Source organism: Athalia rosae, chromosome 7, assembly GCF_917208135.1.
Source record: "Athalia rosae chromosome 7, iyAthRosa1.1, whole genome shotgun sequence".
NCBI classification, from domain to species: Eukaryota; Metazoa; Arthropoda; class Insecta; order Hymenoptera; family Athaliidae; genus Athalia; species Athalia rosae.
The window spans coordinates 16,397,597-16,423,929 of record NC_064032.1 but is presented as its reverse complement, the minus strand read 5'-3'; the positions used below and the strand labels follow the sequence as shown (position 1 = coordinate 16,423,929).

General features: G+C 36.3%; 4 protein-coding genes and 1 long non-coding RNA gene across 14 annotated transcripts; 2 read left to right on the top strand and 3 right to left on the bottom strand.

Annotated features, from left to right (window-relative positions):
- Window positions 1-131: 131 nt before the first annotated feature.
- On the bottom strand, window positions 132-1,991 carry LOC125501850. The gene is made up of 4 exons (XR_007279610.1): window positions 1,222-1,991; window positions 1,014-1,168; window positions 493-895; window positions 132-191 (listed from the first exon to the last, which is right to left on the bottom strand). It is a non-coding gene; the product is annotated as an uncharacterized LOC125501850 (long non-coding RNA).
- Window positions 1,992-2,945: 954 nt separating this feature from the next.
- On the top strand, window positions 2,946-6,412 carry LOC105685028 (lysosomal aspartic protease-like). The gene is made up of 8 exons (XM_012398829.4): window positions 2,946-3,385; window positions 3,880-4,124; window positions 4,351-4,469; window positions 4,821-5,020; window positions 5,101-5,223; window positions 5,332-5,479; window positions 5,568-5,660; window positions 5,822-6,412. Exons 1-8 carry the CDS (start codon window positions 3,324-3,326, stop codon window positions 5,981-5,983), a joined length of 1,152 nt encoding a protein of 383 aa, XP_012254252.2. The 5' UTR covers window positions 2,946-3,323; the 3' UTR covers window positions 5,984-6,412.
- LOC105685018 (gustatory receptor 5a for trehalose-like) lies at window positions 6,124-10,495 on the bottom strand. 8 transcript variants are annotated; one of them, XM_048658922.1, is made up of 11 exons: window positions 9,774-10,360; window positions 9,556-9,634; window positions 8,745-9,013; window positions 8,372-8,603; window positions 7,775-7,910; window positions 7,492-7,685; window positions 7,278-7,369; window positions 6,987-7,207; window positions 6,744-6,912; window positions 6,578-6,667; window positions 6,124-6,484 (listed from the first exon to the last, which is right to left on the bottom strand). In XM_048658922.1, the coding sequence occupies exons 1-11, from the start codon at window positions 9,801-9,803 to the stop codon at window positions 6,410-6,412; spliced, it is 1,587 nt and encodes a 528-aa protein (XP_048514879.1). In that variant the 5' UTR covers window positions 9,804-10,360; the 3' UTR covers window positions 6,124-6,409. The 8 variants fall into 8 exon arrangements, with proteins under 8 accessions (XP_048514879.1, XP_048514881.1, XP_020707499.2 ...); XM_048658924.1 differs by lacking the exon at window positions 9,556-9,634 and adding an exon at window positions 9,198-9,304 and having other exon boundaries at window positions 9,774-9,791; XM_020851840.3 differs by lacking the exons at window positions 9,556-9,634; window positions 9,774-10,360 and adding an exon at window positions 10,418-10,495.
- A 429-nt stretch (window positions 10,496-10,924) lies between these two features.
- LOC105685026 (exportin-2) lies at window positions 10,925-15,742 on the bottom strand. Of its 2 annotated transcripts, XM_020851833.2 has the most exons (16): window positions 15,724-15,742; window positions 15,446-15,570; window positions 15,090-15,235; window positions 14,687-15,025; window positions 14,488-14,595; window positions 14,325-14,417; window positions 14,074-14,241; window positions 13,883-14,012; window positions 13,452-13,805; window positions 13,173-13,371; window positions 12,828-13,088; window positions 12,668-12,759; window positions 12,266-12,569; window positions 12,024-12,191; window positions 11,627-11,937; window positions 10,925-11,505 (listed from the first exon to the last, which is right to left on the bottom strand). In XM_020851833.2, the coding sequence occupies exons 2-16, from the start codon at window positions 15,528-15,530 to the stop codon at window positions 11,360-11,362; spliced, it is 2,904 nt and encodes a 967-aa protein (XP_020707492.2). In that variant the 5' UTR covers window positions 15,531-15,570; window positions 15,724-15,742; the 3' UTR covers window positions 10,925-11,359. The 2 variants fall into 2 exon arrangements, with proteins under 2 accessions (XP_020707492.2, XP_025602478.2); XM_025746693.2 differs by lacking the exon at window positions 15,724-15,742 and having other exon boundaries at window positions 15,446-15,688.
- Window positions 15,743-16,082: 340 nt separating this feature from the next.
- Window positions 16,083-22,157, top strand: LOC105685029 (lamin Dm0-like). 2 transcript variants are annotated; one of them, XM_012398831.4, is made up of 9 exons: window positions 16,086-16,817; window positions 18,525-18,837; window positions 18,926-19,218; window positions 19,299-19,493; window positions 19,580-19,811; window positions 19,888-20,109; window positions 20,195-20,299; window positions 20,879-20,939; window positions 21,907-22,157. In XM_012398831.4, exons 1-8 carry the CDS (start codon window positions 16,411-16,413, stop codon window positions 20,900-20,902), a joined length of 1,791 nt encoding a protein of 596 aa, XP_012254254.1. In that variant the 5' UTR covers window positions 16,086-16,410; the 3' UTR covers window positions 20,903-20,939; window positions 21,907-22,157. The 2 variants fall into 2 exon arrangements, with proteins under 2 accessions (XP_012254253.1, XP_012254254.1); XM_012398830.4 differs by lacking the exon at window positions 20,879-20,939 and having other exon boundaries at window positions 16,083-16,817.
- The last annotated feature ends 4,176 nt before the right edge of the window (window positions 22,158-26,333 follow it).

Here is a 26,333-nt window from a genome sequence, read left to right as displayed (position 1 = left end):
CTCGTTCGATACGCTTTTTTACATAGAAAAAGCGTCCCGAAATTATTCTGGCAAATGCTTCACTTTTTTGCCGAAAAAAACAGTAAGCCTATAGCCTTGGAATTTTCTCAAAATCTGAGATGAAGATCCAGATTTTTTTTGGAAGGGTTTGTCATGCTATCCTTATGTATTTTGATCTCAGGAATCCGAATCTGCAAGCAAAGTAATTCCATCTATGAAATTGATCGAGTTATCGTCGTATATTCGATCGAAACCGTGAAAAATCAAGGATATTTTGACGGGCACTTAAGCTTCATATGCCGAAGGTGAAGACCGGCATAATAGTATGTTTGGAAGGCATACGGCTGTGATGAAATCCACGAAAGTCGTCGTACGCGTCGTATTTTCAATATTATTTCTAACCAATGGCATATCTCGAACTTCAAGAGGGGTTCAAAAGTAGGGCTACCATGGGTTGTGGAATGTTTGCAGTTCTTAAAATGATATATGTACCAGAAAGTATGATTTCTCTTTCTCAAACTCTCTGTGTCGTTTTCAGAAGCAGAGCAACAACATGCTCGCGGTGGGCAGCTGGACCTTGCCCAGCGACACACTGGCAGTGACTTTCCGCCAAGGCACACAGGGGTGTAATAATAACATCTGACGTATACCGCAAGCACTCTGTCGTTTCAGCTTTGCATTCTCCCCTGGGACGAATACAGTTCGATCTGGAAGAATGGAACGAATAGCAGTGGTCAACGCTTCCAGTATTCATTTCAAAAAACAACCAAGTATGATAAGACTCTTCTATAGATTGAATCCAATGTTCTAGCCGTCATTCTAGCCCCTCTGCTCTTGAGGATGCACTTTGATTCTTCTACTCCGAAATGGTGACATTTACTTCCAGTAGTATTCACTGCCGAAACAAATAAAAATAAACTAAATAAGCACCATACAGAAACTGTCACTGACTGAACCTCAGCGTCGTTCATTCAAATAAAGCACACCGCATGCCGGATGTTGAAAGATCATACCTTTACTAATTGTATAATTGAGTGTCAGCACGCATAGGAATCTCATCTGGTGCAAACGTCTGGGAGCTTTCATACAATCGTTAGAGTGGAGGTTGAGCATTCGCAAAATAACGTGATATACTCGCAGTGCCATACCGTTGATTTTCAAACTATTCCTACAAACAAATAAATCATCATTTCATATGCTGAACAATTTCGCAAGACTCACTCAATGCACTGCTGTATAAATACTCTTTATCCGTCCGAATATACTATTAATTAACCCGTTTAAATGAACATCTGCTCTGCCAATTTGATTCACGTTCAATCCGGCGGCGGGGTCCATTTTGAAATTAAGGGACTATGCGCAAACGTTAGTAACTCTTTGAAATAGGAGACGAGTTTGCTCCGAGCTTTTTCGCGGCTTCCTATTGGTTCCAGGCGCCAAAAAGCATGATGGCGCCGGGCAACCAATGGGACGCTCCGCCCATCTTTTGTTTTTTTTTCGACGAGTTACTAACGTTTGCGTATAGTCTCCTGATTCCCTGGCTCCTCACTCATCATATTCTCCTGATACCAAAATTCATTTTTCGACGTCCAATTTTCGCCCCGGCGACTCGAAAATCAGCCATATCTAGGATTTTGCCCGGCATCGAACCTCACGACCAAGACTTCTTACGACTTTATTGCGAGACTCTCTGCACAGAATTCAAGGAAATATGAAAATATACCATGGTTTATCATTAAATATTGTATAAATCCATTAAATTGATAAATAAAACATTTCTTTAATGATGTATTCTCCGATGAGACGAACACGGCGGCGGTCATTCACACACCCGAACGTTATACATTATACCGTCACTTTGGTATTATTTGCGGATTCGTTCTCTCTTCACGAGCAGTTGTACCTTTATCAATATTATTTTGCGCTACATTTCGTGTTGATCAAATAAAACGTATAAATAATAACTAATTAATAAACTATCGATTTGAAGGAGCTTTTCGGTGAGGGTTGGAAATGAATTGCAACACGTTATTCAGAATATTACATGGATTTATTAAATAGAAAAATACATGTTCTCTGACAACTGCTTTTTTCTGAAGGGTTCAACACGCTATCCTTATGTATATTGATTTCAGGAATCCGAATCCGCAAGCAAAATAATTCCATCCATGAAATTGATCGAGTTATCGCCAATTAATCGATCGAAAATTTGAAAATAATTTGAAATGCGTTGACTGGTATAATAGTATGCTTGGTAGGCATTGAGCTGTTATGAGATCTACGAAAGTTGGTGCACGCATTTCGGATTCTGTTATTTTCAACCGATGGCATACCTTGAACTTCAAGAGGGGTTCAGAAATAGGGCCACCATGGAATGACTGCAGTTCTTGAGTAGATACATGTACTAGGGAGTATGATTTCTTCCCCTTAAACTCTTTGTGTCGTTTCCAAAAGTAGAGCAACAATATGCTTGGGTTGGGCAGCTGGACCTTTCCCAGCAAAACATCTGCACTGACTGTCCGTCAAAGTACACAGAGGTGTCATAATAACATCTGACACTTATCGCAAGGACTTTGTTGTTTCGACTTCGCATTCTTCCCTGGGACAAATACAGTTCAACCTGGAAGAATGAAACGGATAGCAGTGATCAACTCTTCTGGTATCCATGCCAAAAAACAACCAAGTATGATAGGACTCTTCTCCAGATTGAATTCAATTTTATAGCTGTCAGTCTAGCCCCTCTGCTCTTGAGGATGCACTCTGATTCTTCTTAGTTATCATCAGTCAACGTTCCTTCGCTGTAAGGCGGGTCTCGTCGAGTCAAGGGGCAAGAAACTTGGAATTTTAGTTCACACGAGTTCCTCGAGCTAGCGTTACGCCCCTCGGCGCTTAATCGGAAATAAATCGTGAAAAATGGGAAATATATAGGAAAAAATTGGCAGTAAATCTCGGATTGTGAAGCTGGGTTGCATCTCTTGGCACTATGATTCTCTTTCTCGTTCACCTTGACGTGTGTGGTTCCACGCTCAACTGACGTTTACAGACTAATTCCGAGATTAGGAAAATCAAGAGAATGAATTCATAATCTCTCATCGAGAAACTCAATAAATAATAGTTAATGAGATTCGTGGTTGGATTGTAATATTTATAATATCGATGGCGCTGCTGACGAATTAATACCACGTGACTACATTTGACGCTAAAAATCTGCCTCAAGCGTCAGCATGAAATTGCACCTTCAGTCATTCGGTTTCTGCTGACGAGTTGATCTGACTAACCTTTAGCTGACTCCTCAAATCGGTGTTTTTATCTTCTACAAAAAAATGTGGCGAATTCTTCTGTGGATCGTCCCGGCCTTCGCCATTGTCACTGCTGAATTATCAAGGTTAAAAAGTTGATCCACACCGAACAATTCAATTCTAATATTTAACAGTTTCATTTCTATCACAATCGTATATTTCACAGTGAGTCTGCTTTTGTTGCGAGGCATGCAGACTTATTTTTATCCCTTGTTTATTTGATCTATTTATATGTTCACCTCTCTTCTGATTGAATTGTGAAATAATACATCAAGTATTAGCAACAAAGTTTAACAATTCGATTTCGATGATTTTACCGAACAAACGTTAAACCAGTCGCCCTCATCACTACGAATAGACTTTAACAGATTACAATGCCCATGGAAGACAGCAACAATTTTGACAATGCATGCTATTTCATTATATCTTACAAATTAGCCCAATGAGGATTTTCGGATTCAATACACACTTTTTATCCGCGTCTATATATATATTTTTTAATTTTTACTTTTTATTTATTCATGCACTCATTCTCTAATTATGGAGACAACAAATAACAACAATGACGAAATTCTTGTAGAGTTCCTTTATATAAGGCACAGAGTGCTCGAAGGAAGCTTGAATCCGTTGGAACTGAGTTGAAACAAGTTCGTTTGCGTTACGGAGGTCCCACTCCAGAGCCCTTGTCCAATTATTTGGATGCCCAGTATTACGGATATATAACGATTGGCACTCCACCCCAGCAATTTAGCGTTGTTTTTGACACCGGCTCATCTAACCTTTGGGTGCCCTCCAAGAAATGTCATTTCACAAACATTGCTTGCAGTAAGTATATGTTCACATGTTATTATTGAAGATCTATATGGATTTGTCGCCTAGATTAAATGACTAGATTACTTTGTTGTTGTCAATAACATAATCTAATTGAGTTTCAAATATACTTGTCACCCTCTTCCTCCTATGCAGTGTCAGTTCAATCCCTTCAGCAATACATGCTGTCTAAGCATGATAATTTTTTAAAATTGAAATTTTTTTTTCTTTTTATCTACAGTGCTTCATAACAAATACAACAGTGCAAAATCTTCTTCTTACCAGCCAAATGGTACAGAGTTTGAAATTCGATATGGTTCTGGTAGTCTTTCAGGATTTTTATCAACCGACACTGTCTCTGTAAGTATTTATATTATACAGAAATACTCTCTGATGAGTCATCAGAAAACAAATGAGATAAATCGAGTCTTCTTAGCTGCTAATAATAAATCTGATGACCGTTGTTCATTGCCCTGAGATAGTGCCTGTGCATTTCTCAATGATTACGGTGCTTCAAAGTCCAAGAAATCACAATATTTCTACTCTGTTACTTGTATTTCAAGATGAAATAATGCTTTCAACTGACCAAAATATGAATCACAACTTGTCTTCAAGTCTCAATTATCAAGTATCAAGTATCAAGTTTACTTGCAAGTAAAGTGAGCAAAGTTGAATGGTTGCCGTCGTATACTCTGATCCTTTTTCTTTCAGTTTGGAAATCTCGATGTCCAAAAACAGACTTTTGCTGAAGCAATGAACGAACCTGGCCTTGCTTTTGTTGCTGCAAAGTTCGATGGCATATTGGGAATGGCTTATCCAAAGATTTCTGTAGATGGTGTCACGCCAGTTTTCAACAAGATGATAGATCAGGGGCTTGTCTCGCAACCGATCTTCAGCTTCTACTTGAACAGGTATTGACGACATAGAGTATCCATTAGAATCAAAAGATATGTAACGGTCTATTTAATTCTCTGATGAATTCATCTCGTAGAGATCCTGTGGCTAAATTTGGCGGAGAATTAATTCTTGGTGGTTCTGATCCAGATCATTATTCGGGTGATTTTACATACGTTCCAGTCGATCGTCAAGCTTACTGGCAGTTTAAAATGGATAAGTAATTATTGAGTGTAATAATTCAGGATAATTATTTGCCTAAGAATATCGAACACGCGATGAAATGAGTGGTACTAATGCTCAAATTATTTTTTTGATAATTTCACAGAGTTAAGGTGGGAGATAAAGTTTTTTGTGAACAAGGTTGCGAGGCTATTGCAGATACAGGAACTTCTCTCATAGCAGGTCCAGTTACAGAAATCGAGGCCATCAATAAGGCTATAGGTGCCACACCTCTTATCGCCGGAGAAGCCATGGTGAGAACTGGAAAAACAAAAATTAGTGAATTTTGACCTGTGAATGCATGCATTACTATACTTAATTTTTCATATATTTATACTTCAGGTTGACTGTACACTGATTCCTCAGCTTCCGACAATTGGTTTTATTCTTGGAGGTAAAACTTTTACCCTGAGAGGAGAAGACTACGTTTTGAAGGTACACTCAAGTTCAGTCAATCTTAATGCCATCCATTTTTTTTTTTTTGTCGGTCCATTGTCACCATCGATGAACCGTCTTCTCAAACTTGACGAGTCTCATTTTGCATTCAAAAATAGAAGGTATCTAGAAACCTTAACTTGATCTTCAATTGTACGCAGGTCAGTCAATTCGGAAAGACGATTTGTCTCAGCGGTTTCATGGGCATTGACATTCCGCCGCCAAATGGGCCACTGTGGATATTGGGTGACGTTTTCATCGGGCGTTACTACACCGAATTTGACATGGGCAACAATCGCGTGGGATTCGCGACGGCCAAGTAGTAAAGAGATAATCGAAAATTGGAATGCCAGGTATGAAGTTCGGAGACATTTTTAAGCTTATTCTCCAAACAAAAGGAATTGAGAGGTGAAAATATCGATAGGATACCCTGCAAATGCATGCAGTACAGAGGCAGTTGTTAATTATCGAGAAAAACATAGATGTATTACGTGCGTATCAATGGCTATCTGTGCCTATATCTAATAAGGATTAAATACTGAAGTTAGCGAACTATCACCGATATAAAAATTACAATAATATTAATCATGAAACGTAATCAATGAGAGTCAAAAATGATTTGAAAGCAAAACACTTAAAATATCTTTACAAGTCTACTGCACTGTTATGTTACGTTTTAGTTTTCGTTCTTATGATGTACGTACATGGGATATATTCTGTATCTTCCAATACATTTTATCAAAATACTTTCATTCACCGTCTTGATTCATTGCGAGATTAAACTGCAGAAGAATGACTTCGTAAGTGACAATAGCCCCAGCAACCTGAAATCAACCATACGAAAATAATTTGTGAAATTACAAAGTAAACGAAATTTCGTAATGAAACTTGAACACTTTGTTTGAAGTTGAACTTACCGCAAGCAAAAAGCTCCTGGTTATGAAAAAAAACCGTAAACCAGAAAGCGCGACATCGTCGGTTGCTAATTGATGTTCAAGTCTCTGTGTCTACAAATGACAGAAAGAAAAAAAAGCAATATTATCAAGTCTTTTTGCTAGAAAATGTACTTTTCATAATCAATACCTCGATGCAGTACGTCTTTGCTGGGCAAGTATAAAGTATCGGCAGAGCTATTCTACTTTGGTCGTTAATTCGCGATGCCAAAAGAGTAACGCCGATAGTTCTTGCCACAAGAAATATGAAGGATCCGAAGAAGTAAACTGTGCTCAAGACCGCTTCTCCCTCCGGTCTGCTTTTGTATTTTATCAAATTAGAAATTTTTCACAAGACTGGTCGAGCTAAGTTGACACAGTAGATCATACTTACGACAGTCCATTCAACAGTTGAAGACAGATGAAGTAAAGGTTATTGACAAAAGATAGCAAAACGATAGGAGAAACGTCATTATCAACTCGTTTAACTAACGCGCTTAAAGCCGCATAACTTTCCCTCAGTATTTTCCATTCCCCTATTGTTGGCATTGCGGCGTTTCTCGACGTCATCCGTTTGTTCAAAGTTTTGAATCTCTCCGCCAAACCAGTGGCCACCTTAAAAAGGAAGCTAGATGATTTTTGTCTCAATCAAACTTTTCTCATTAAGACAGAGGTGATTTCTTACCAGCATCAGGAAGAGATCGGTAAAGTTCCAAGTAAATGTTGCGATTTTGCTGATAGTAAAGAGAAATATACCAAGAACTATGTTATAGTCCCCTGAATAAGAAAAAAAAAAAAAAAAAAAAATAACAAAGAACATTAATAAATATACCCAGGATATGAATGAAATAAAGAGTGATTAATTGACGCCGAATATAATTATCATTTGGTATACTTACACGTGCTGAGAATAAACGCGTGAGATTTGTGAGTATATTCATCGAGGTAACTTTCGAAACTTGCATTTGTCGAATTTCCCCAATGATAATTTGGCGTGTTATTGATCATACTCAAAATATGTTCAATCATTGCAGAGAGCAAAATGATTCCGGTTAGGATAGAAAATTTCATCCTGAGCCGAGGGCGACCCCACCTGATTCAAAATAAAAGAATATTATCGTTCTTCTTACTTAATTTATGAAAAGAATTTTAATTCTTTTTCTTAAATGTCTTTTTTTTCACCTGTCCGTGAGCTGTTCCATGGCCTGCCATTCGTGCTGAAGGGGTCCCCATCGCGGTGCAAGCCACAAAAATATAGAAGCCCCAAGAACACTATTACCATAAAAAATCACACCAGCTGTAGCGGACGCAATACCGCCTATGAAACCATAAAAAAATCAGGTTCATTCTATTCCTAAATAATACAGAAAAAAGGTTTTTTTTTTTATAGTCGTCTAAAAAAAAAATTTACTTTTTTACGATACGTAGATCAACATACTATATCTTTTTTCTCATGAAATAAATTTTTCCCATTCTCTTTGTCATGTTCTTTATTTTTCATTTTATTTTAAATTCCTCCTAACTTTATCATAAAATACTGTTATTCTCATAATCTAATCGACTCTATGGAGCATCAAGCTTTTGATAGCTCAGCTATTAAAAGCTCAAGATTAAACTCTCCGCTTTGGAGACTGGAAAGTCAAATATTTTCCCATTCCGGTCATACGAAATAAAATAATTGAAAATTCATTTGAGAGAATATCTTCATTTTCTGGCTCTTTTTCTCTGGATATAGCCGACACAAAAAAGCAGAGAATCAGCCGGAAATTTTTAGCATACCTTTTATGTCGAATGATTTGGAATAGATTGACCTGATCATGTGAATAACGGAAGAAGACGTGACAAACAGCATTGAAGCAGCTAAAACAATTGCGTAAAAAGTCCTGAAGGATATTTTTCGGAATGTTAATCCTTTGTAAGAAGGTAAGAGTACACCGAAAACCGGAAGTAAACCAAACCACTGGGCTACTGCCAATATTCTGCCTATAGCGCAGTGAAAACTTTCCGGATCCTGCAAAGAATAAAATGGAAAAAATGAATTTACGTCAAATGATGTGTATGAACATTATTGAGAAAAGAATGAGAAAAAGGCAAAGCATTTTGCCCCAACCACTGATAATTTTTTATCTCAACTATGTCGATTATATCTCACCTGGCACAATTGTTGGGGTACATTCTGTCTTTCGATTACCCCAGCAGAAGTCCCCAATAAAAATCTAGACCTTGATTGCGATCCAATTCGGTAAGGTCTGCATTGTTTCGATGAAGAAATTACTTTTCTGCTTAACAAAGGCCAAATTTTTCTTGATCCAGAGCCCACACCCTTGCATGGGGTACCACTTCCTTTGATGGGGTCGTCCACACGACGCATATAATCGCTCCTTGTTACAGTCATTTTTCCACTCTGCTCCACGTGGGCCTCTGAGATAGGAGAAAAAGAGAAACATCAAACAAATAAACAGTTTTTGTAAATTTAAGTTCAATCGAATCAATTATTTCGCTAATTTCGCACAATGATTTCTCGACATCTTATTCATACGATATTTCTGTTTTCGTGACTGTCACTAATCTGCTCTTATAAAAAAAGGTAAGAAATTAGACTTACTAATAATAGTCTTTTACTAGGTACCCTTCGAAATTTAGTCTGATCATATTTCTTGATTTATGTTGAACTTGAATTTTTTTTTGAATCCTATGCAATAATTTCTTGATCTGCTTGTGGGATAATAACAGATATTTATCGCGTATTAAGTACAAGATTTTAACAGGTAAATTATTATCGGAACTTAATATGTTAACTGACAACTAACAGATCGAGACTAGGTTTCAAACGAAGATCATCCCTTGTTTGAGCCTGTACGTTAATTTTGGACTATTATTTTAAAAACGAATCTTTTTTTTTTTATCAATTTTTGGTATTTATTGCTGAAATATGAATTATTTATTGGTGAAATAAAAATTACTTTGCTGAATTCTCTCACAAACAGCTCGTGGGTATAACACGCAAATGTTAACATTTGAGTGAAGGGGTTGAATGTTGTGCTGTAGATGTGTAAAATAATCGAGCTGTTTACGCGTTGGATAAAAAATCGACATAGGTATACGTACACCTAGATATGAGTATCTATATAACGTTATAAAAATATAAAAGTATGTACCGCTAGGAAAAATAACATCATACCGATAACAAGACTCTCCACATCATTCGCATGTCAGTAATCAATTTTCCGATTCTGAAGGGGTGAAAACGCAATTTTGGTTTTGTTATAAATTTTCAAAGAAATAACGCGCTCTTCTTTTATGGACTTAATTTTTCAAGCAGCCCGGAAATACCCCATAATATTCTTTCAGGAATCCTTCAACTTCTAGAATTAAATATTCCGTTGGAATTGAATAAAAATAAAACGAGCAAACAAAGAATAATTATTAGATTCGCACCGTACACATATTGAAAACCTATATTTAAATCGATATCATCGCACATAGTTACGTAACGATATGCGATGTAAATGGGAGATTATAACTGATCGAGGGTTTTTAAGCGATGCTAAATTATTCATTCTGCCGATTAAAGAAGTTTCTATTTACACTGTAACGCGAGTTTCTAGTTTTTCCGTAGTTTTATTTTAGAGAAAGCACTACTTGACGGTTATCCAAATTAGTAGTATCGATATTAGATATGTGCTAAGTAAGTTCGGGATATTTTTCTTGTGCTTATTTGTATAAACCACATATTTGGATCTCATTCGTTTTTTCAGAAACTCAATCGGATGTGCATACAAAAAATTGGATTTATTTTCATTAAATTTCTGTTTCGGTTATTACCAATCGCTATCATTGTTTTTTAATATCGCGTGTAACACTGGTTACAGTTACGCATGCTGACGTCAATTCAGACGTGAACAATCACATAATTATATTGTGATTCAAATTTTATTTGTCAACAATTCGCTTCCTTAATGTTATGAAATCTTACGAGCTAAATCCCTAAGTTAAATACATATTTTACGAACGGAAAATTTGTGGATTGCAATGTCCAGCACTCAATATACAAAGAGAAAAAGTATTAGTGTATTTAAAAAACAGTAAATGAAATTCGCTAATAGCACTTCACGTATGATTAATTAATAACTGGATCACCAGCCAATGGCGTGGTTTTTTATAGTCCCAAAAATTTGAGCTAACAAAATTTATCTGAATAATAAATCATTATCATCATAATAGTCAAAAACGTGGAACAATTTTAAAATTCGTTAAAACAACAGTTCGGGCTTGCGATTTATTTCGATTTATTAAACATAAATAAGTGATCGAAAATAGATTAGAAGATGGAAATCTTCTTTATTATAGAAAAAAAAAAAAAAAAAAAAACGTAAATAGAACCTTTTACTGAAATAAATCGCAACTCTTTTTTTTACATTTAGGTTACATTGACAGAATATCTCTGTTTCAATTCACAATTCGACATGATATCTCCTCTTTTATTTAGGGACAAATTGGAACATACGTGCCACAGGAGTATCATCCGAACACAATTACTTATGAATTACAGTCGCTTCGGTGAAAAATTTTATAAGGCAATAATCATAGGGAAAAGCAGTTGAGACGAGTGTGCTATTCGATGAAGATATGCTGATACCGATGGCAATGATGATTGGAGTCGTTCAATCTCATCATATTAACGATTTATAATCTGGTAAGCTCAATGTTATTCAGGCTACGAGCCATGAGGTGAATCTTGAGAGTATTTCGGACGTCCGGTTCGTATTATGCCACTCCGATGCCCGCTGTCTGCAAATAACTTCTGAGGTGGTTCGCGTTTGGTTCTGGAATCTGGCCCAATAAACCGGGAAGTTGACCTGGAGATAATTTACCAAGACCTTGCGCCAGGTAAAGTCTTACATCACCGATACCTGCAACGATAATTCATTACAGTTTACATAATTCAAATCCGTGATTGCGGAAGTTTGAAAAAGCCTCATTGAAGTTCGAAGTCATAAAACAATGATGGAGACTCAGATAAACAAAACTCACTTTGCAACGGATCCTTTTTGGGATTTCCTGCGTACATCAGTTGGCTGTAATTTGCCTGGAAACTAGGAGCCTCGTCAACATCTGGGAACATTTGATCTTCCGCTAACACCGTTTCGTCTTGAGGTAGTTCGAAAAATTCTATGAGAGTAGCTAAGAGGCGCGGGTAATAAGAGTTGTAAGGACTACTCAACATCTCTGGGCAATCTGTTAACAGATTCGATATTCCCACCGCTGCTATTTTTCTCTCTACTTCTCCGGATACTTTCCGCAGATCTGCGATCACCACGCGATCTATGACCATACCAAACATCCTGTACAGAAAAAAAAGAACCTGTATTACATTACATTGTGTTTGTATGGGATGTACGTACAAAGAGGGAAAAAATATTCTGCTTACTGTGGTTGAATTTGGTCAATTATTGAGATTAAACTACTCGCGCCGTATTTAATTGCGTAGAAGGAGAAGAAGACTATCAGTCCCTTCACATATTTGGTCGTTCTTGAAGATGTGAGTCTTTGGAAAAGAAGGACGAATACTTGTTTTATATACGGCTCCAACGTGTTGCTATGAGGAGAGAATGGAACAATAAAAACACGTTGATAAACTTCACATCATTAAACTCGATCAGCCACACTTACGGAGGAAAGTGTTCGATTATAGCTTGCATCAGATAGAATCCTTCGACGTCATTGAATTTAGAGGCTATCAGTTTTTGGAAAACCCCCAGGAGCCCGCTAATTTTTCCCTGTGCAATAATTTGGTGAGGTCCGTGATTGACGAACGCCTGCAGCAATTGATTCAGAGGGTGAATATTGGCTCGGCTTTCGAAGAGCACAGGGGCCAACAAACAAGGGAACAAAGCCATGTACGGTTCTGGAATATCCTGCGCCGTGTGTATCTCTAGTAGCAGCGAGAGAATTTGAAAAACGTATGGAATGAATTCTGAAAACGAAGAAGCAAAATCATGAGAAATTGGAATTCGCCAATGAAAAGAATTCCAAAGATCGCAAAAAGAAATCTTGGAATACATTTCAACTGACCCTGAATATCTTGCTGTAAAATTCCTTGGAATATAGGAAATAGCGCCTGCTCAAAAGAGGCAACAGCTGCTGGATTCGTCTTACATACAATTCTAGAACAAACAAAATAATTCAGGCGTACTCTTTCTCGCGAAATACACCCTGCAATTAATCAACTTACTTGATGGATAAACTGATCGTTTCGAAGAGGTAATGATTAAAATTTGGTCGCCTGGGATTTCTAGCTACGAGCGTAAGTTTTTCCGTGAGTTTGGGCAGTAAGTCACCCAGAAATGGTACGACTCGTTCCTGCAGAATAAAAAAGGTTCGCATCACCGCTTTCATGGCATATTCATTCTCCTCCGACCCCTGCGTTTCCAGAAGACCGAATAACCCTGTCAACAACTCCGTAGCCATAGACCCGAGCATTTCTCCTTTGACTCTGTGAACGAATAGGAATTAAGTGAGACAGATTTGTACGAGACATTATTTACCTACATATTGTGAGAACTGTTGGTTTCCTTACAAAAGAACCCCGGTACTTTCTTTATGCACTAGTATCTTTTCAATAGCGCATGCGGCGTAGCTATGGACAACAGGGCTGGAGGCAGCGAGATGCCTGACCATGTGTGGCAGGCTACCGATAACTAATTCTTTAGGCAAAACTGGCCTGAACATCATGACAAATTTAATAGCGTCCGCCTTCAGGACAGGAAGTTCGTTAACTGAAATAACCCAAATCACGTTTAATAGTTGTACGGTTATATGTGATGAACGACATACCTAATAAAGAATTTACAAATACCATCTGGCTTTGCCAATTCCGGTTCTATATGCTGTTTCGCAAAATCAGGAAGCGAGACCAAACCTGTGGTCCGCGTCACCCCATGAGTCTGAGTCTGTCGTTTACTGTCACTACTTGTAACCAAGTATAAAGCTGCATCTTTGCTACGCCAATTTTCTTTTGGATTTGCGACGTAATTTTGCAGCATCATCTGAATATAAGATCCAAAGATCTCCACGATTTCCGCTTCAAAATATTTCGACAGGACCTTCACGAGGTCACAAGCGGCTCGCCGTCGTGTACACACATCGCTACCTTCGATGTCGCGACGAATATATTCTTCCGGGTTATCTTCAAATAATTCGTTGTCTGATTCTGTAAGAAATAATCAAAGCAATTTATATATTCAGGCGCTGTTTGGTCGATGAAAAACTTGAAACTTGACAACGAACCTCTAAACTCCATGTTAGGTATAATAACTTTTTCACATATGCTTCCCAGCGTGGTACGATCTTCGAAGAGGTGTCTGTACTGTGCACAAGAAGCTACGGACGCCAAAAATTGTAGTGCGTTTGATACCAGCTGTGAAAAAATAATAGAAACTGGAAATGCGTTTTTTCTCATTTCAACAAATTCTGCGTACCGAATCAAATTTGGGCTGCTGTCCGGTAGATGTGAGGAGACCCCAGATCGCAGTAACAAACTGAGGTAGATAATTTTTGAAATCCTCTTCGTAGTTCCGTGCATATAAGGCAACATTGTCGCACACCTGAGACTTTAGTTGTTCAATCACTCCAGCCTCTTCGTCATCCTAAAAATAAAAAAAAGTAGTGTGATAAGTCGGCCAATGAATCCTTGATCAATACTAATATGTAGATTCTCATTTTCAAGTACCTCTGTTTTTAGAGATGGAACATCAACGGTAAGTAGCATGTGGAAGTTTGTCATCCAAGCAGCCATGTTGTCTTCGAAAAACTCTGGTAAATCCTGACAGAACAAAGTCATTGTAAAACAGATAACGTGGACCACCAGTAATAAGGTCGGTTAACCTACTTACTTGGTAGTTGAGGGCGTAGAAAACTTTGCATAATATTACTAGGGAGTTGTATATAATTTTTAATGCCTCCACATTATTAGCGTGAACCTGGGTCAAGTTCATGGTAGCCTATAAGGAAAATTGGTAGATCACTTCTTTGAACCATATGCTTATTTTCCGTGTACAGCAGAGTTTTTTCAAATTCATAATTCGATCTTACCAAAAAAAGTTCAGTCATGGGCTTGGCGAACTGGTCAAGAACGAATTTGATTTCAGTCCAAAGTGCTTGGCTCTTAAACTCATAACGATATCTTTTAAAGAGAGAGTAAGCTGTGTGAAGAACACCATTTATAACATGGAAATCTCCTGTGTTGAATTTTTCCACCATCTGATCGATCAGTTCTGGCCATTTTTCTGGGAAGTCATGCTTCCCGATTATCGAGATAGCATGGGATAGCTGTTTTTGAATCGACTCTGGAGAATGAAGCATCAAATTAACTATCAATCTCTTGACTGCGGTTCGATCTTGTGCGTGGATACGATCTCCCATGTCTTCATCCTAAGATGATAATGTTAGAAATTTCAAAATTTGATACTCTTGACATTTGTAAATTCACACCTACAATTTTCCAGTTTCGTTTTATGTAATTCTTGAAAGCAACTGCTCCGGCGATTCTAATCACAAGATCAACCCCTGGCTTGTCCACTAGATGAAGTAGGAGCAGCGGATAATTCTGGTTGACTTCGACAGACTCCAGAAATTTTTCAGCTGCATGGAAAAGAAGTTCACAGAAATTACGCCGATTTTTACTGAGAAACCAATGAAATAAAATTTATGCCATTGAAACCCCCATGTTCAATCAAGCTAACAGAGGTAACGATAAATTTTCTTATGTGATATGGGTAATACAATCTGATTAGATATCAATATTTATTTTCATAAAGAATCAAAACTTAAGGGTTGCAAGGTTAGACTTACCGGGTCGCCGAACGCTTACATCAGGATTTAAAGTTTGCTTCAAATATTCGCTCAACGTTAGAAGATTATCGTCCGTGAGCTCCATCTCTTAATTTTATTATTATTGACGCTCGTATCGGAAGAACCTAGAATAACCAGCGTTTTTATAAGCGCAAATAGGGTAAATATTATAAAACATAACCCAACCACCGGCTTCCTTCAAATTTCAACCAACGACTTTGCTCAACGTTATGAAAGAGAGGGGTGCGTTAGTAGAACTGCGCAGCTACCTACTGTACCTGCTGGAACACCACGGTTGCAGCATCTGTTCCCACAGAGCGTGATAGCTACGCCAAATAATATTGTTTACATCCGCCTTATAAAATTGAAAACGCAACTCGACATGCAGCCCTTGCGCACTAAAATGAATAAAACAACCCTCTTTGCGCAATGACCGCAGACCAGATGAAACAAACGAGCCGCAGGAGGGCGAAAACAGTGTCACCGAATATATATTTATCGGTATTAAAATACTGCAAAAGAGTACTATTAACAAATAAATACTAGCGGCTGTAATTGCAATCAAAAATCGGTGAAATTCTGAAAATTAGCCAGGCGTTAAAGGACAACGGAAGATTGTCAAAACGGTCACATGGGTGTCACATGACCAGTGACAAGTTGGAATCCATGTTGGAATCGGTTGTAACAGCCAATGGGATGGTTGTTTCAAAAATAAAAAAAATTAAATAAAAAGAAGGAGGTTGCCCGTTGCTCCCCTAGGAGGCAGCAGAACTTCCTCTACCAACACTAGTTCAGTTTCAATAGTGGCGTGGGTTACGTGTCAGTTAACAAGACGCGGTGTGTAAGCAACGCCGTTTATAGTTGATGAATTATCTATAGAAGCTAGTGACAATATAAAAATCGTGCAAGGGATTTATAAATCTTCACTCAATTTACCACGAGATAAATCATATAACTTCGTAACAATGTCAACGAAGGCGAGCAAGAAAACCGTTGTAACTTCGTCGAGCGTAAGTTCGGTGCAATCTCCGACGCCAAGCACATCGACGCCCATAGGCCGGCGACCTGGAAGCCCATTGAGTCCAACGCGAATAACGCGTATGCAAGAAAAGCAAGATTTGGCAAATTTAAACGATCGTTTAGCATGCTATATAGAAAAAGTTCGTCACCTCGAATCCGAGAACTCGAAATTAACCAGAGAGGTTCAAACAAGCCAAGAAACCGTCACAAGGGAAGTGACCAACATCAAATCCATGTACGAACATGAATTATCCGACGCGAGAAAACTCCTCGATGATACTTCTAGGGAGAGGGCAAAACTCGAAATTGACACCAAGAGACTCTGGGATGATAATGAGGACCTGAAAAATAAGTACGATATTTTCTATTCAACCGTCATGTTTAAAGTACCGGAGATATCCCGAGATTATGCCTCCGAGTATTTTGGTAGACAGATTTTGCTTAAAATATTTCAACCTTTTGAATAAAAGCTGACTAGTCGAATTGTAATCGAAACAACGAATTTTAATTACCCAGAGATTCAGCCATCCCGATCATTTGGAAACTGGATTTGTTTTTTTCAGTCGTTACATGTCGCGTAGTAAGCGTAAATGTAAAGTAGGTTACGCGTACGCGGGTCGGCCATTGATCGTTGGCGCATCTTCCGCGACTATTTTCCATATTTAGAATCGAATGAAACAACTGGAACGATCGATTGATTGATGATCATTACCAGTGCTAGAAGCTGTAAGCAGCAATGATGTTTCGGGGTTGAAGATCGTTGATTGTTGAAAGTTGAAAAACGACGTCGATGTAAAAAATGTAAAGTAGTATGTTTAGATTGATTAAAATTCTATGATTTACCTTCCAATCAATACACCCATCTACCTGTAATATTCATCAAGCTCTGATAAAAACAAAAATACTCGATGACGTCACTCTGGCGTGTACTTTGGTTGCGTCACATCCCGAAAGTCAGCCTCGAATGAACGCGACGTTGATGTCATCCGCATAATGTCTGGCCTGAAAACATCAGACCCGACGCTCATCTCTCCGTGGATGCGGACCCTATGCGGTTTTAATCAATTTTTCAGGATGCCTGTTTAAGTTTTCGGATTAAAATGTAGTAAATTAGCCGTAGTCTTGTGCGTCATTCTCTTCTTGTCACGCATGTTTTTCTTCTCTAAAATTTCCATGTATTTTCTAAAAAATTAGAATATAGGCGTCATCTATTTATGGACGTGATGATCACAAACTGAACCCAAGACCGAATGGCGTAAAAACGCGTCTCCGATTGCGACTTCGACCTTACCAAAATTCCTCATTGGAATGCGCGCGAGTCCGTTCGAGCTTTCGCGTTGTGATCATGGCGCTAAATTCCTTAATATATACATGAGATCATTCCGTTATTATGGTCATGGTTGCTTGCTTTCCAGTCACCAGAAGTTGTCAAAGAAAAAGGGAAAAGTGGGGGATGTGTGAGACCCTGGGAGGTATCCATGTCATCTGCGTGCCCATCGTAGGACTAAGAATTCCTATTTTAAGACCACAGCTCGCTGAGCTCATAATTTTGCGTACCTTCGCTTTTACGCCACAGCTAATGACATGTATAAATATTTAAATCAGCTTTTGGTAAGCGTGGAGAAAGTAAAAATCTATCGCTGCAGTTGGGAAGGGGGAAACTAGAAGAGGTCCCCCAGATCAAGGCGGTGTAATAGTTACGGTATAAACCCTGACCTCAGACTTGACATTAGGAGTCATGAAAACTGTCTGGAAGATAAGCGATAATCAAAATGAGAAATGTATCTCCATAGTTGTGCGCTCACTTTGATCCGTGGGTGACTAATTGAGTAACCTTGGGACTGAGAAGTAGCTACTTATGGTTGCGTGTGGCTGAAAAAATGGCATTCAGAAACCAACACGAGATCGCGATCAGTTGATAAAAAATAATAAATGAGCCGTTTTCAAAGTAGGTCACAGAATAGTTGGAAATAGCTGAAAGCATACGGCACGCGACCATTTGCAATAAAGTTTATAGCCATCGACTAATATAGTTCTGTTTCTTTTTTTCTCTATCCAGGCTAGAAAAGAAAACCAAGGACCTACAGATCGTTGAGAACAATCTGATGATCTATGAAACTAGGTGTGGGGATTTACAGACGAAGTTTAATCAGTCTGCAGCTGAAAGGAAAAAACTTGCAGAGAGAGAACGAGAACTTGAAAAAGAGGTCGAAAGACTTCAGGCATTGCTCGATGACGCCAGAAAACATTTGGAAGAAGAAACTCTGCAGAGAATCGATCTGGAGAACAACATACAGAGCTTGAAGGAAGACATAAGTTTCAAAGATCAGGTTTATCAACAGGAGCTCACCGAGACACGCACCAGACGTCAGGTACAGTTGTTTGTAAAGAGAAACTCAACTTCCCCATTAACAAAATAATCCCTTGACTCAATTACTGTTTTTCATATCATCGATACAGGTTGAAATTTCCGAGATCGATGGCCGCCTCGCCGAGCAGTACGAGGCAAAACTGCAACAGTCTTTGCAGGAGCTCCGTGACCAATACGAGGCTCAAATGCGCGTTAATCGCGATGAGATCGAGATGCTCTACGAGAATAAAATAAAGAACCTAACTTCTCACGCACAGCGTAACAGTGGAGCGGCTAGTTTAGCGGTCGAAGAATTACGTCAGACCAGAACTAGGATCGACGGATTAAACCAGCGCATTAGCGAGCTAGAGGCTGCGAATAACGCGCTCAATTCTCGCATGAGGTGAAGTAACGAAGATTACGAACGTAACGTGTCATTCCCTTTAGAGTATTAACAAAAAATATCTTTAAACATTACCCCAGGGACATCGAGAACTTGCGCGAGAATGAGAGAGTTCGTCACGCCGAAGAACTCGCAAGTCTCGAAGCGGAATTGTCTAGAATGCGGGATGAGATGGCACAACAGCTTCAGGAATACCACGATCTAATGGACACAAAAGTGGCTCTGGATCTGGAAATAGCTGCCTACAGAAAATTGTTGGAGTCCGAAGAAGCAAGGTAAACATAATCGAACCTCGAAACCTCGTCTATTTTAATAAAAAAAAAGAAATGGGAAGCCTACGTTTGATCATTGATATCTTCAGGTTGAACATCACTCCTATGCAGTCTCCTGCGACATCCGTGTCCGGAGGAAGGTCAACCCCATCTCGAAACACGCCATTAAGGGGAGGAAAAAGGAAGCGTACGCTGCTGGAAGAGAGCGAGGAGCGAAGCAGCAGCGATTACAGCGTATCTGGCAAAGCCAGGGGAGACATTGAGATAACTGATGCAGATCCACAAGGTCGTTACGTGAAGCTGACAAACAAGGGATCGAAGGTATGATTGAATTTGGTTATTTTATCCAGGTTTTTTCCAATGACCATTAAATTGAAAATCACTTTTCATTACCCAGGAAATGGTTTTGAGCGGATGGCAACTGATTCGCAAAGCTGGAGCTCTCGAGACCAACTTCAAGTTTCAACGAAGCGCAAAAGTCGATGCTGGTGCCACGGTCACCGTTTGGTCAGCGGATATCGGTGCTTCTCACGAACCACCATCGAACCTAGTGATGAAGGGCCAAAAATGGTTCACAGCTGATAACATGACGACAACTTTATTAAATAGCGAGGGAGAGGTGAGAATACATTTTCGAATAATGATTATCCATATTCCATCAGTTTATCAAAATGATGATCATTCTATTTTGTTCTATCGCACAGGAATTGGCATCGTCAGAACGCAAGCGTCAGCAGTTGTCGAGTTCCTTGTCGCGACACAGGGAAAGTATGGGCTTCCGGCCATCGGAGGACCTTCACCATCAACAAGTAAGGCGTTGGATACTGTTCAAATAAATCAACTATCTGTCATCAAAATTGTATGAAGTTTGAATTGAGTTTGCTGGCAAACTTCTTTTTTCTTCTTTCTTAATATCTTTTATTTCTTTAATTATCTCTCCCTACCCATGAATCTATAAGAACATACATTGTGCAAAAATAAAATAATGAATGAAATAAATCAAAAATACAACAAAAACCAAAAACAAAAAAACACTACACAGACGATGCAAGACAGCGATTCAGGCAATTGGTGTTGTTTTTTTAGAAGAATAATTTCTTGGCAAGAAGTGAAGATAGAATAAAAAAAAAACAGACAAAGCTGTTCAGGATAATAAATTATTTTATTGACAAAGCCACTAATTACCGCACTGACCCTAAAATGGAAATGAGGAACGAGTTCTTGATGTTATGTTTTTTTTCTTATTACTTTTGGCTTTAAAACAAGATAATCAAAATGTTGAAGAGATCAAGGAAAAAGAAATGAATGAAATTTATAAATACCTAATTAACGAACTGACCAATGAAAACGAATGATAGTTTTATCAATGTCCAATTCTTCTTCCATAGAGAAGGTATCTCTACCCGTATTAATGATCGTGAGGGCGCACAGCTAAGGCGGGTGGCCTATGTAAGTTGTTTAATCAAACTCTCTCTCAGATGTTTAGCCATTCAGTCATTTGTTTGCAAATAATATATAATTATTAATGATAATGATAATGTTTATAACAATAGTAATAATGATTATCTACTACCACCTATCTAAAAAATAAGCTGGCTGCTTTTTTTCTATTATGGTTCAGTTTGCTAAATATTTATCTTCATTTTGCTGTTTTTTTTTTCCCCCACTCAATTACGCGACTTTTAATTATCAACACTGCGTCATCACTTATCGCTCTCACGCTTCACTAAAAACCTCATCTAGATGAACAAAATATTACCTATATTTATTAATTTCTTGTATTTTTGTTGTTTTTTTCTTGCAATTAGGGAAATTACATCTTGTTTTTTTTCTCTTTATTCACAGCAGCACCTTTGCCTCAATCACATCGTCTTCAATACTATGTATGCTACTATCGCGCACTGGAATAGAAAACTATACGAAATTCCAAAACGAAAAAAAAAGATACATAACAAAATAATAAACGTTTTTCAGGTTGTTGAATCATCGTTATTCGTCAAATTATTATTATTATTATTATTATTATTGTTGTTGTTGTTGTTGTTATTATTATTACAAAATTCATCATCATCATCCTTCTTTTTTATAGACAGACGCTTATGCATCGTTGTGACTAATAGTGTGGTTGTCATATGATTTTTTTTTACCCCATTCGAATCGACAGAGGGATTCATTTGTATCTATATCGCCCATCAAAAATAATATGTCATTGAATCTAGATGATATTATTATTGTTGTTCTTGTTACTGAAAATGCTAGACGTTTGAAGACGTTAAAATATTGCTAAATTGGCAGCGGGGCATGCTCTGGGGGCTGTTGGTACTAGAGATTGGGCTGGATGTGTACGAGGGCGTTTAGAATAATTTAAAAAAGAAAACAAAAATTAATCATAGAATCATATTTGTCTATGTTACAGGGTGATCCTCAAGGCGAAGAACGATGCCGTATAATGTGAGGGGGGGTTTCTTCGTAGGGTGGTTGTGCTACTACGTGTTTATCATATTAAATGAAAAAGAGAAATAAGTTAATAAATGATACAAAACAAAATAAAAAAAAAATATACACATACAAATAATAAGTAAGATAATACGAATCAAACCAGATAAATTTTTTTAATACGAATGAAGACATGAAGAGAGAAACAAAAAAAATAAACAAATAATCTTACGCTATCTGTTTTTTGTCTTAACAAAATGAGGCTTATATATTAATATTATTATTATTATTATTTTCTTTTAACGAATCCCTCTAATACACGTAAAGTACAAGGAATGTCGCTACTAATTGTAATCTCAGAATTGGGAGAGAAGAAAAAATCGAAACAAGAATTGAATAAAACTAAATTTGTACACATATATAAATATGTATAAAATTTGATTGAAATTGACAAACGGACAACCGATGAATAATAATCATCAATGATTCTTCATAATCTGAGATTGAAAAAAAAATATATATATTTCGAATTTTTCTTTGTAATATACTAACCGTTTAAATAATCTGGCAAAAATAACTTACGCCGTATTTAATTGTGATGTTAATTTTTGGTTTCAATCGAATAATCACATCTAACTTAAATAAGAAAAAATGATAATAATACTACTCTAGGTGTCGGAACGAGATCACATCTAATTGGACAAAAAAATGTTTTTTCTTTTTTTTTTATTATTATTAATAAATAATGAGTCATAACTTTTATCGGAATACGTCTCTGATCGTATCGGTAATCTGTATCATTTAATTTTTTTACCCCTACAAATAACAAAAAAAAAATTGCTTCCATTTCCGAATTCCGAAATATAAGACAGATATTTTGTCTGTTTTTAATCAAATTCAAATCTCCTATACCCGAAGTACCTTTACCTACTTTTTTTTAAAAATATGTTTAGTGTTTTTATTATTATCATAATTATTATTACTAGCCATAATCCGTAGCACCCCACGAGCGGATCATCGGCAACTACTTACCTATTTTATAATTTATTATGATAATTAGTTACAGTTTTATTACCGCAACCACGATTGTTCAATCTCTAAATGAGGAAAGAAAGGAAAGAAAACGAAAATGATCGTCAAAACCAATCAATTGAGAATTCATATTTGACGACGATCATCTATATATTATTTAACACGTAACAGGTATAGGTATAGATAAATTGACAAAAACACTTCATCACCTTTCCATAAATTGTTTTACATATAAGAAAAAAATAAATAAATAAACAAAATAGATGAAAAAAATTATACACCTATCAAACGAATGTTGAAGTTCATTAAGTGAATCTCTTGCGTTTTTTCAATTTGCAGTCAGAAATTTCGAAATAAAAGAGAAGACAGAAATATCACTAGCTTTAAAAATTATGAATATATTAATGAAATATTAATATTGTAATGCATTTATTCAGAAAAAAGGATGAACGTGAATTGAAAATAAATAAATAACATATACTATATTATAGATATATTATATATATGAATAGCTGGATACGATGGTTAAAAATTTGCACCGAAAAGAATATGAATAGATAAATAATTTAACAAAAAACTTCTTTGTAATTCTATTTTGCAAGTTTATTATAATAAACAGAAAGGAAAAATTGACAAAAAAATGATTGATAAATAAACGAATGAAAGAAGGAAATAAACAGTTTTTACGTGGATTCATTTTCTCCCGATTGACCATTCTTCCCTACTATTTTTTTATTCTATTTATTTTATCCCGTTTCTATCCATAATGTTTCATCGGTCAATTATTACTAAAATCACAACAACGAACATTTTACAGAGACATCAGACAGTCTATTAATTAATAATACCAACGAAAAAAACGACGAGATTCGACACGATCGATGGACAATACGATTGAGATGAGATAAAGAAATTGAAAAATATTGCGATTAACGGAATATTAATGAAGCTGTTGTGATATGTCAATTATTGTACATCTACAAAAGACAGGATAACAGCAGAGGTGTCCGATTAAACTATTGGAGTAAAATTTGTCTCCGGTATTCGAAATTCCCTCGGCATGGGCAAAAGAAAATCATAGGAAGTAGATCGACCGATTTCGATAAACGAAAAAGTAATTCCAATAACTTAATAAATTAATAAAATAATTATTACAACGGGCACCTCTGCGTTTCAAGAGGAAGAGCAGCAGATAATACTTTGTACAAAAATCCATGGAAAAATTTGGGGAAAAACACGCATGTATAGACAAATAAGACACAGTGGACAGACAGATAGAAAGATAGAAATGGGCGGCTTCTAACTAAAACTATTTTTTTTTCTGTTTTTTTTTGTGACAGTGAAATTTTTCCGAATGTATTTACAATAGCGGTACAAAGAATAAGTCGTTCGTTATTACACATTGTACGCATCCTTTTATACGTACGCTACATACGTAAATAGTTTATCAAGTTTAATTAGTAAATGCATGGCTTTCTTTCTTTTCTTTTTTCTCTTTGTCCTTTCTTTTTTTTTTCAGTAGAATAGTAACACTAGTAGTGTAATAGTAGTAATAGCAGTTGTAGTATATAGTATACATATAGTAGGTAATATTAATAAGCAAGTGTGAATAGATTACACATTAATCGAGGCACGTGATATTAAGGCATTTCTACAGAGGACAGATGATTTCCAATTAAAGACGTATAAAACAAACTATTTTATCCTTTTTCTATTTCGCTTTTGCTCCTCAAAATTTCATCATTCATTTGTTCAATAGATCATCCCAAAATTTTAGATTATTTTGAATTTCCTTCTCGTCACTTTTCTTTCTACCTGTTTTCAAAGATTCATTTTATACGTCTCTTCGAACATTAATCAATAGTACGTAAATATGTATATATGTGTGTTAGTGGACATCACAATGAAGATTGTATACTCGATATACGTACGTATATAAATACTATAATGATAATAATTATCATTATTATATAAATGATATTTATATACATATATATCAGTTTATCGATGCAGGTACATACATTACACTGAACGTTGGCTATTTACGTGTGTCTTGATACACATATATTGGGTGATTTGAATTATAATTTATTTAGTTCTATTTATTATTACTTCAAACATACCTAACGAAAGATGTAGGTATATATCGTCGTCCCTAATAGTCGTTTTGGTCGTCTTCTTCCTATTTTATCATCACTATCGTAATTTTTATTATTGTTTTTGTCATCATCATCATCATCATCATCATCATCATCATCATCATCATCATCATCATCATCATCATCATCATCATCATCATCATTATTATTATTATTATGGTTATCATTGATACTATTTCTAACCCTGTACAGAACATAACTATTTGATTAAATTGATTAAATTGATCTATTCTATTTAATTAACGTCTATTTGATTAAATTGTATTTTAATGAGATCAATTTATTATCATATGTAGAGACACACCTATACATTTCTCGTTAATTTTCTTTTTTTTTCCTTTCACTTTGTTACTCTAAGTTTCATACTGCGCTTCTAAAATGAATAATAACAAGGACAACGACAATAACAACGGTAACAACAGTAACAACAACTACAACATCAACGATAATAATAATAACAACAAACTGTAATAAAAATCAATGATGATGATATAAGGGTAATAAAAATTAAAACAGCAATATGACAGCAATAGCAATAATAATGCAACGTTAACAGCTAATAACGAAAAAATCTTGATGTGATGACTGCAATAATTTATCTCTATTATTTTATACCTTTTTCAAGGTAATATTTTCTTTCTTTTTCTTCTCAATAGCGATACGATGAATGTTTAAAGATACCGTTGGAATATCATTGCCTAATTTCCGTACCTATATGAAAATAACATGTTTTCAAATAATGATGAAGTCATTTTATTTGAACAGAATGATTAAATAATAATAATAATAATAATAATAATAATAATAATAATAATGATTAGTGAATGAATCAATTAAGACTGCATGAAATTAGTATAATAAATTGATCATCTTCCTCGCATCGTCGTCGTATATCAATACGATCTCTGTAGTGTATAATAAACGGAAAATAAAAATACTATTAACAATGCGAAAAGAAGAAGCTGGTTTAAAATAAAAAAGATTTATGATGTAATATAAAAACCAAGTAAAATGTATTCAATATACGGGCAACATCATCATAATATTAATCTATCATTATGCTGTTATTACATCGAAATATGTATAATAAGTAATAGGTGATTGTAGTGAACGCAGAATTATAGGGTATTTGTAAATGACAATGCATACGTGGGTAATTTACATCAAAATAATAATTAATAATAATTAATAATAATAATAATTAATAATTAATAAT

Coding starts and splice junctions, on each gene's coding strand:
- LOC105685028 (XM_012398829.4), top strand. CDS start 3,324: ATGTGGCGAATTCTTCTGTGGATCGTCCCGGCCTTCGCCATTGTCACT. Junction 4,470..4,820: donor TATCAACCGACACTGTCTCT/GTAAGTATTTAT, acceptor TTTTTCTTTCAG/TTTGGAAATCTCGATGTCCA. Junction 5,661..5,821: donor GAGAAGACTACGTTTTGAAG/GTACACTCAAGT, acceptor AATTGTACGCAG/GTCAGTCAATTCGGAAAGAC.
- LOC105685018 (XM_048658920.1), bottom strand. CDS start 9,688: ATGTCGATTTTTTATCCAACGCGTAAACAGCTCGATTATTTTACACAT. Junction 8,604..8,744: donor TACCCCAACAATTGTGCCAG/GTGAGATATAAT, acceptor TATTCTTTGCAG/GATCCGGAAAGTTTTCACTG. Junction 7,208..7,277: donor CCGATCTCTTCCTGATGCTG/GTAAGAAATCAC, acceptor TTCCTTTTTAAG/GTGGCCACTGGTTTGGCGGA.
- LOC105685026 (XM_020851833.2), bottom strand. CDS start 15,530: ATGGAGCTCACGGACGATAATCTTCTAACGTTGAGCGAATATTTGAAG. Junction 13,806..13,882: donor ACCTAACATGGAGTTTAGAG/GTTCGTTGTCAA, acceptor TATTTCTTACAG/AATCAGACAACGAATTATTT. Junction 11,938..12,023: donor ATTGACCAAATTCAACCACA/GTAAGCAGAATA, acceptor TTTTCTGTACAG/GATGTTTGGTATGGTCATAG.
- LOC105685029 (XM_012398830.4), top strand. CDS start 16,411: ATGTCAACGAAGGCGAGCAAGAAAACCGTTGTAACTTCGTCGAGCGTA. Junction 19,219..19,298: donor GCGCTCAATTCTCGCATGAG/GTGAAGTAACGA, acceptor ACATTACCCCAG/GGACATCGAGAACTTGCGCG. Junction 19,812..19,887: donor TGACAAACAAGGGATCGAAG/GTATGATTGAAT, acceptor TTCATTACCCAG/GAAATGGTTTTGAGCGGATG.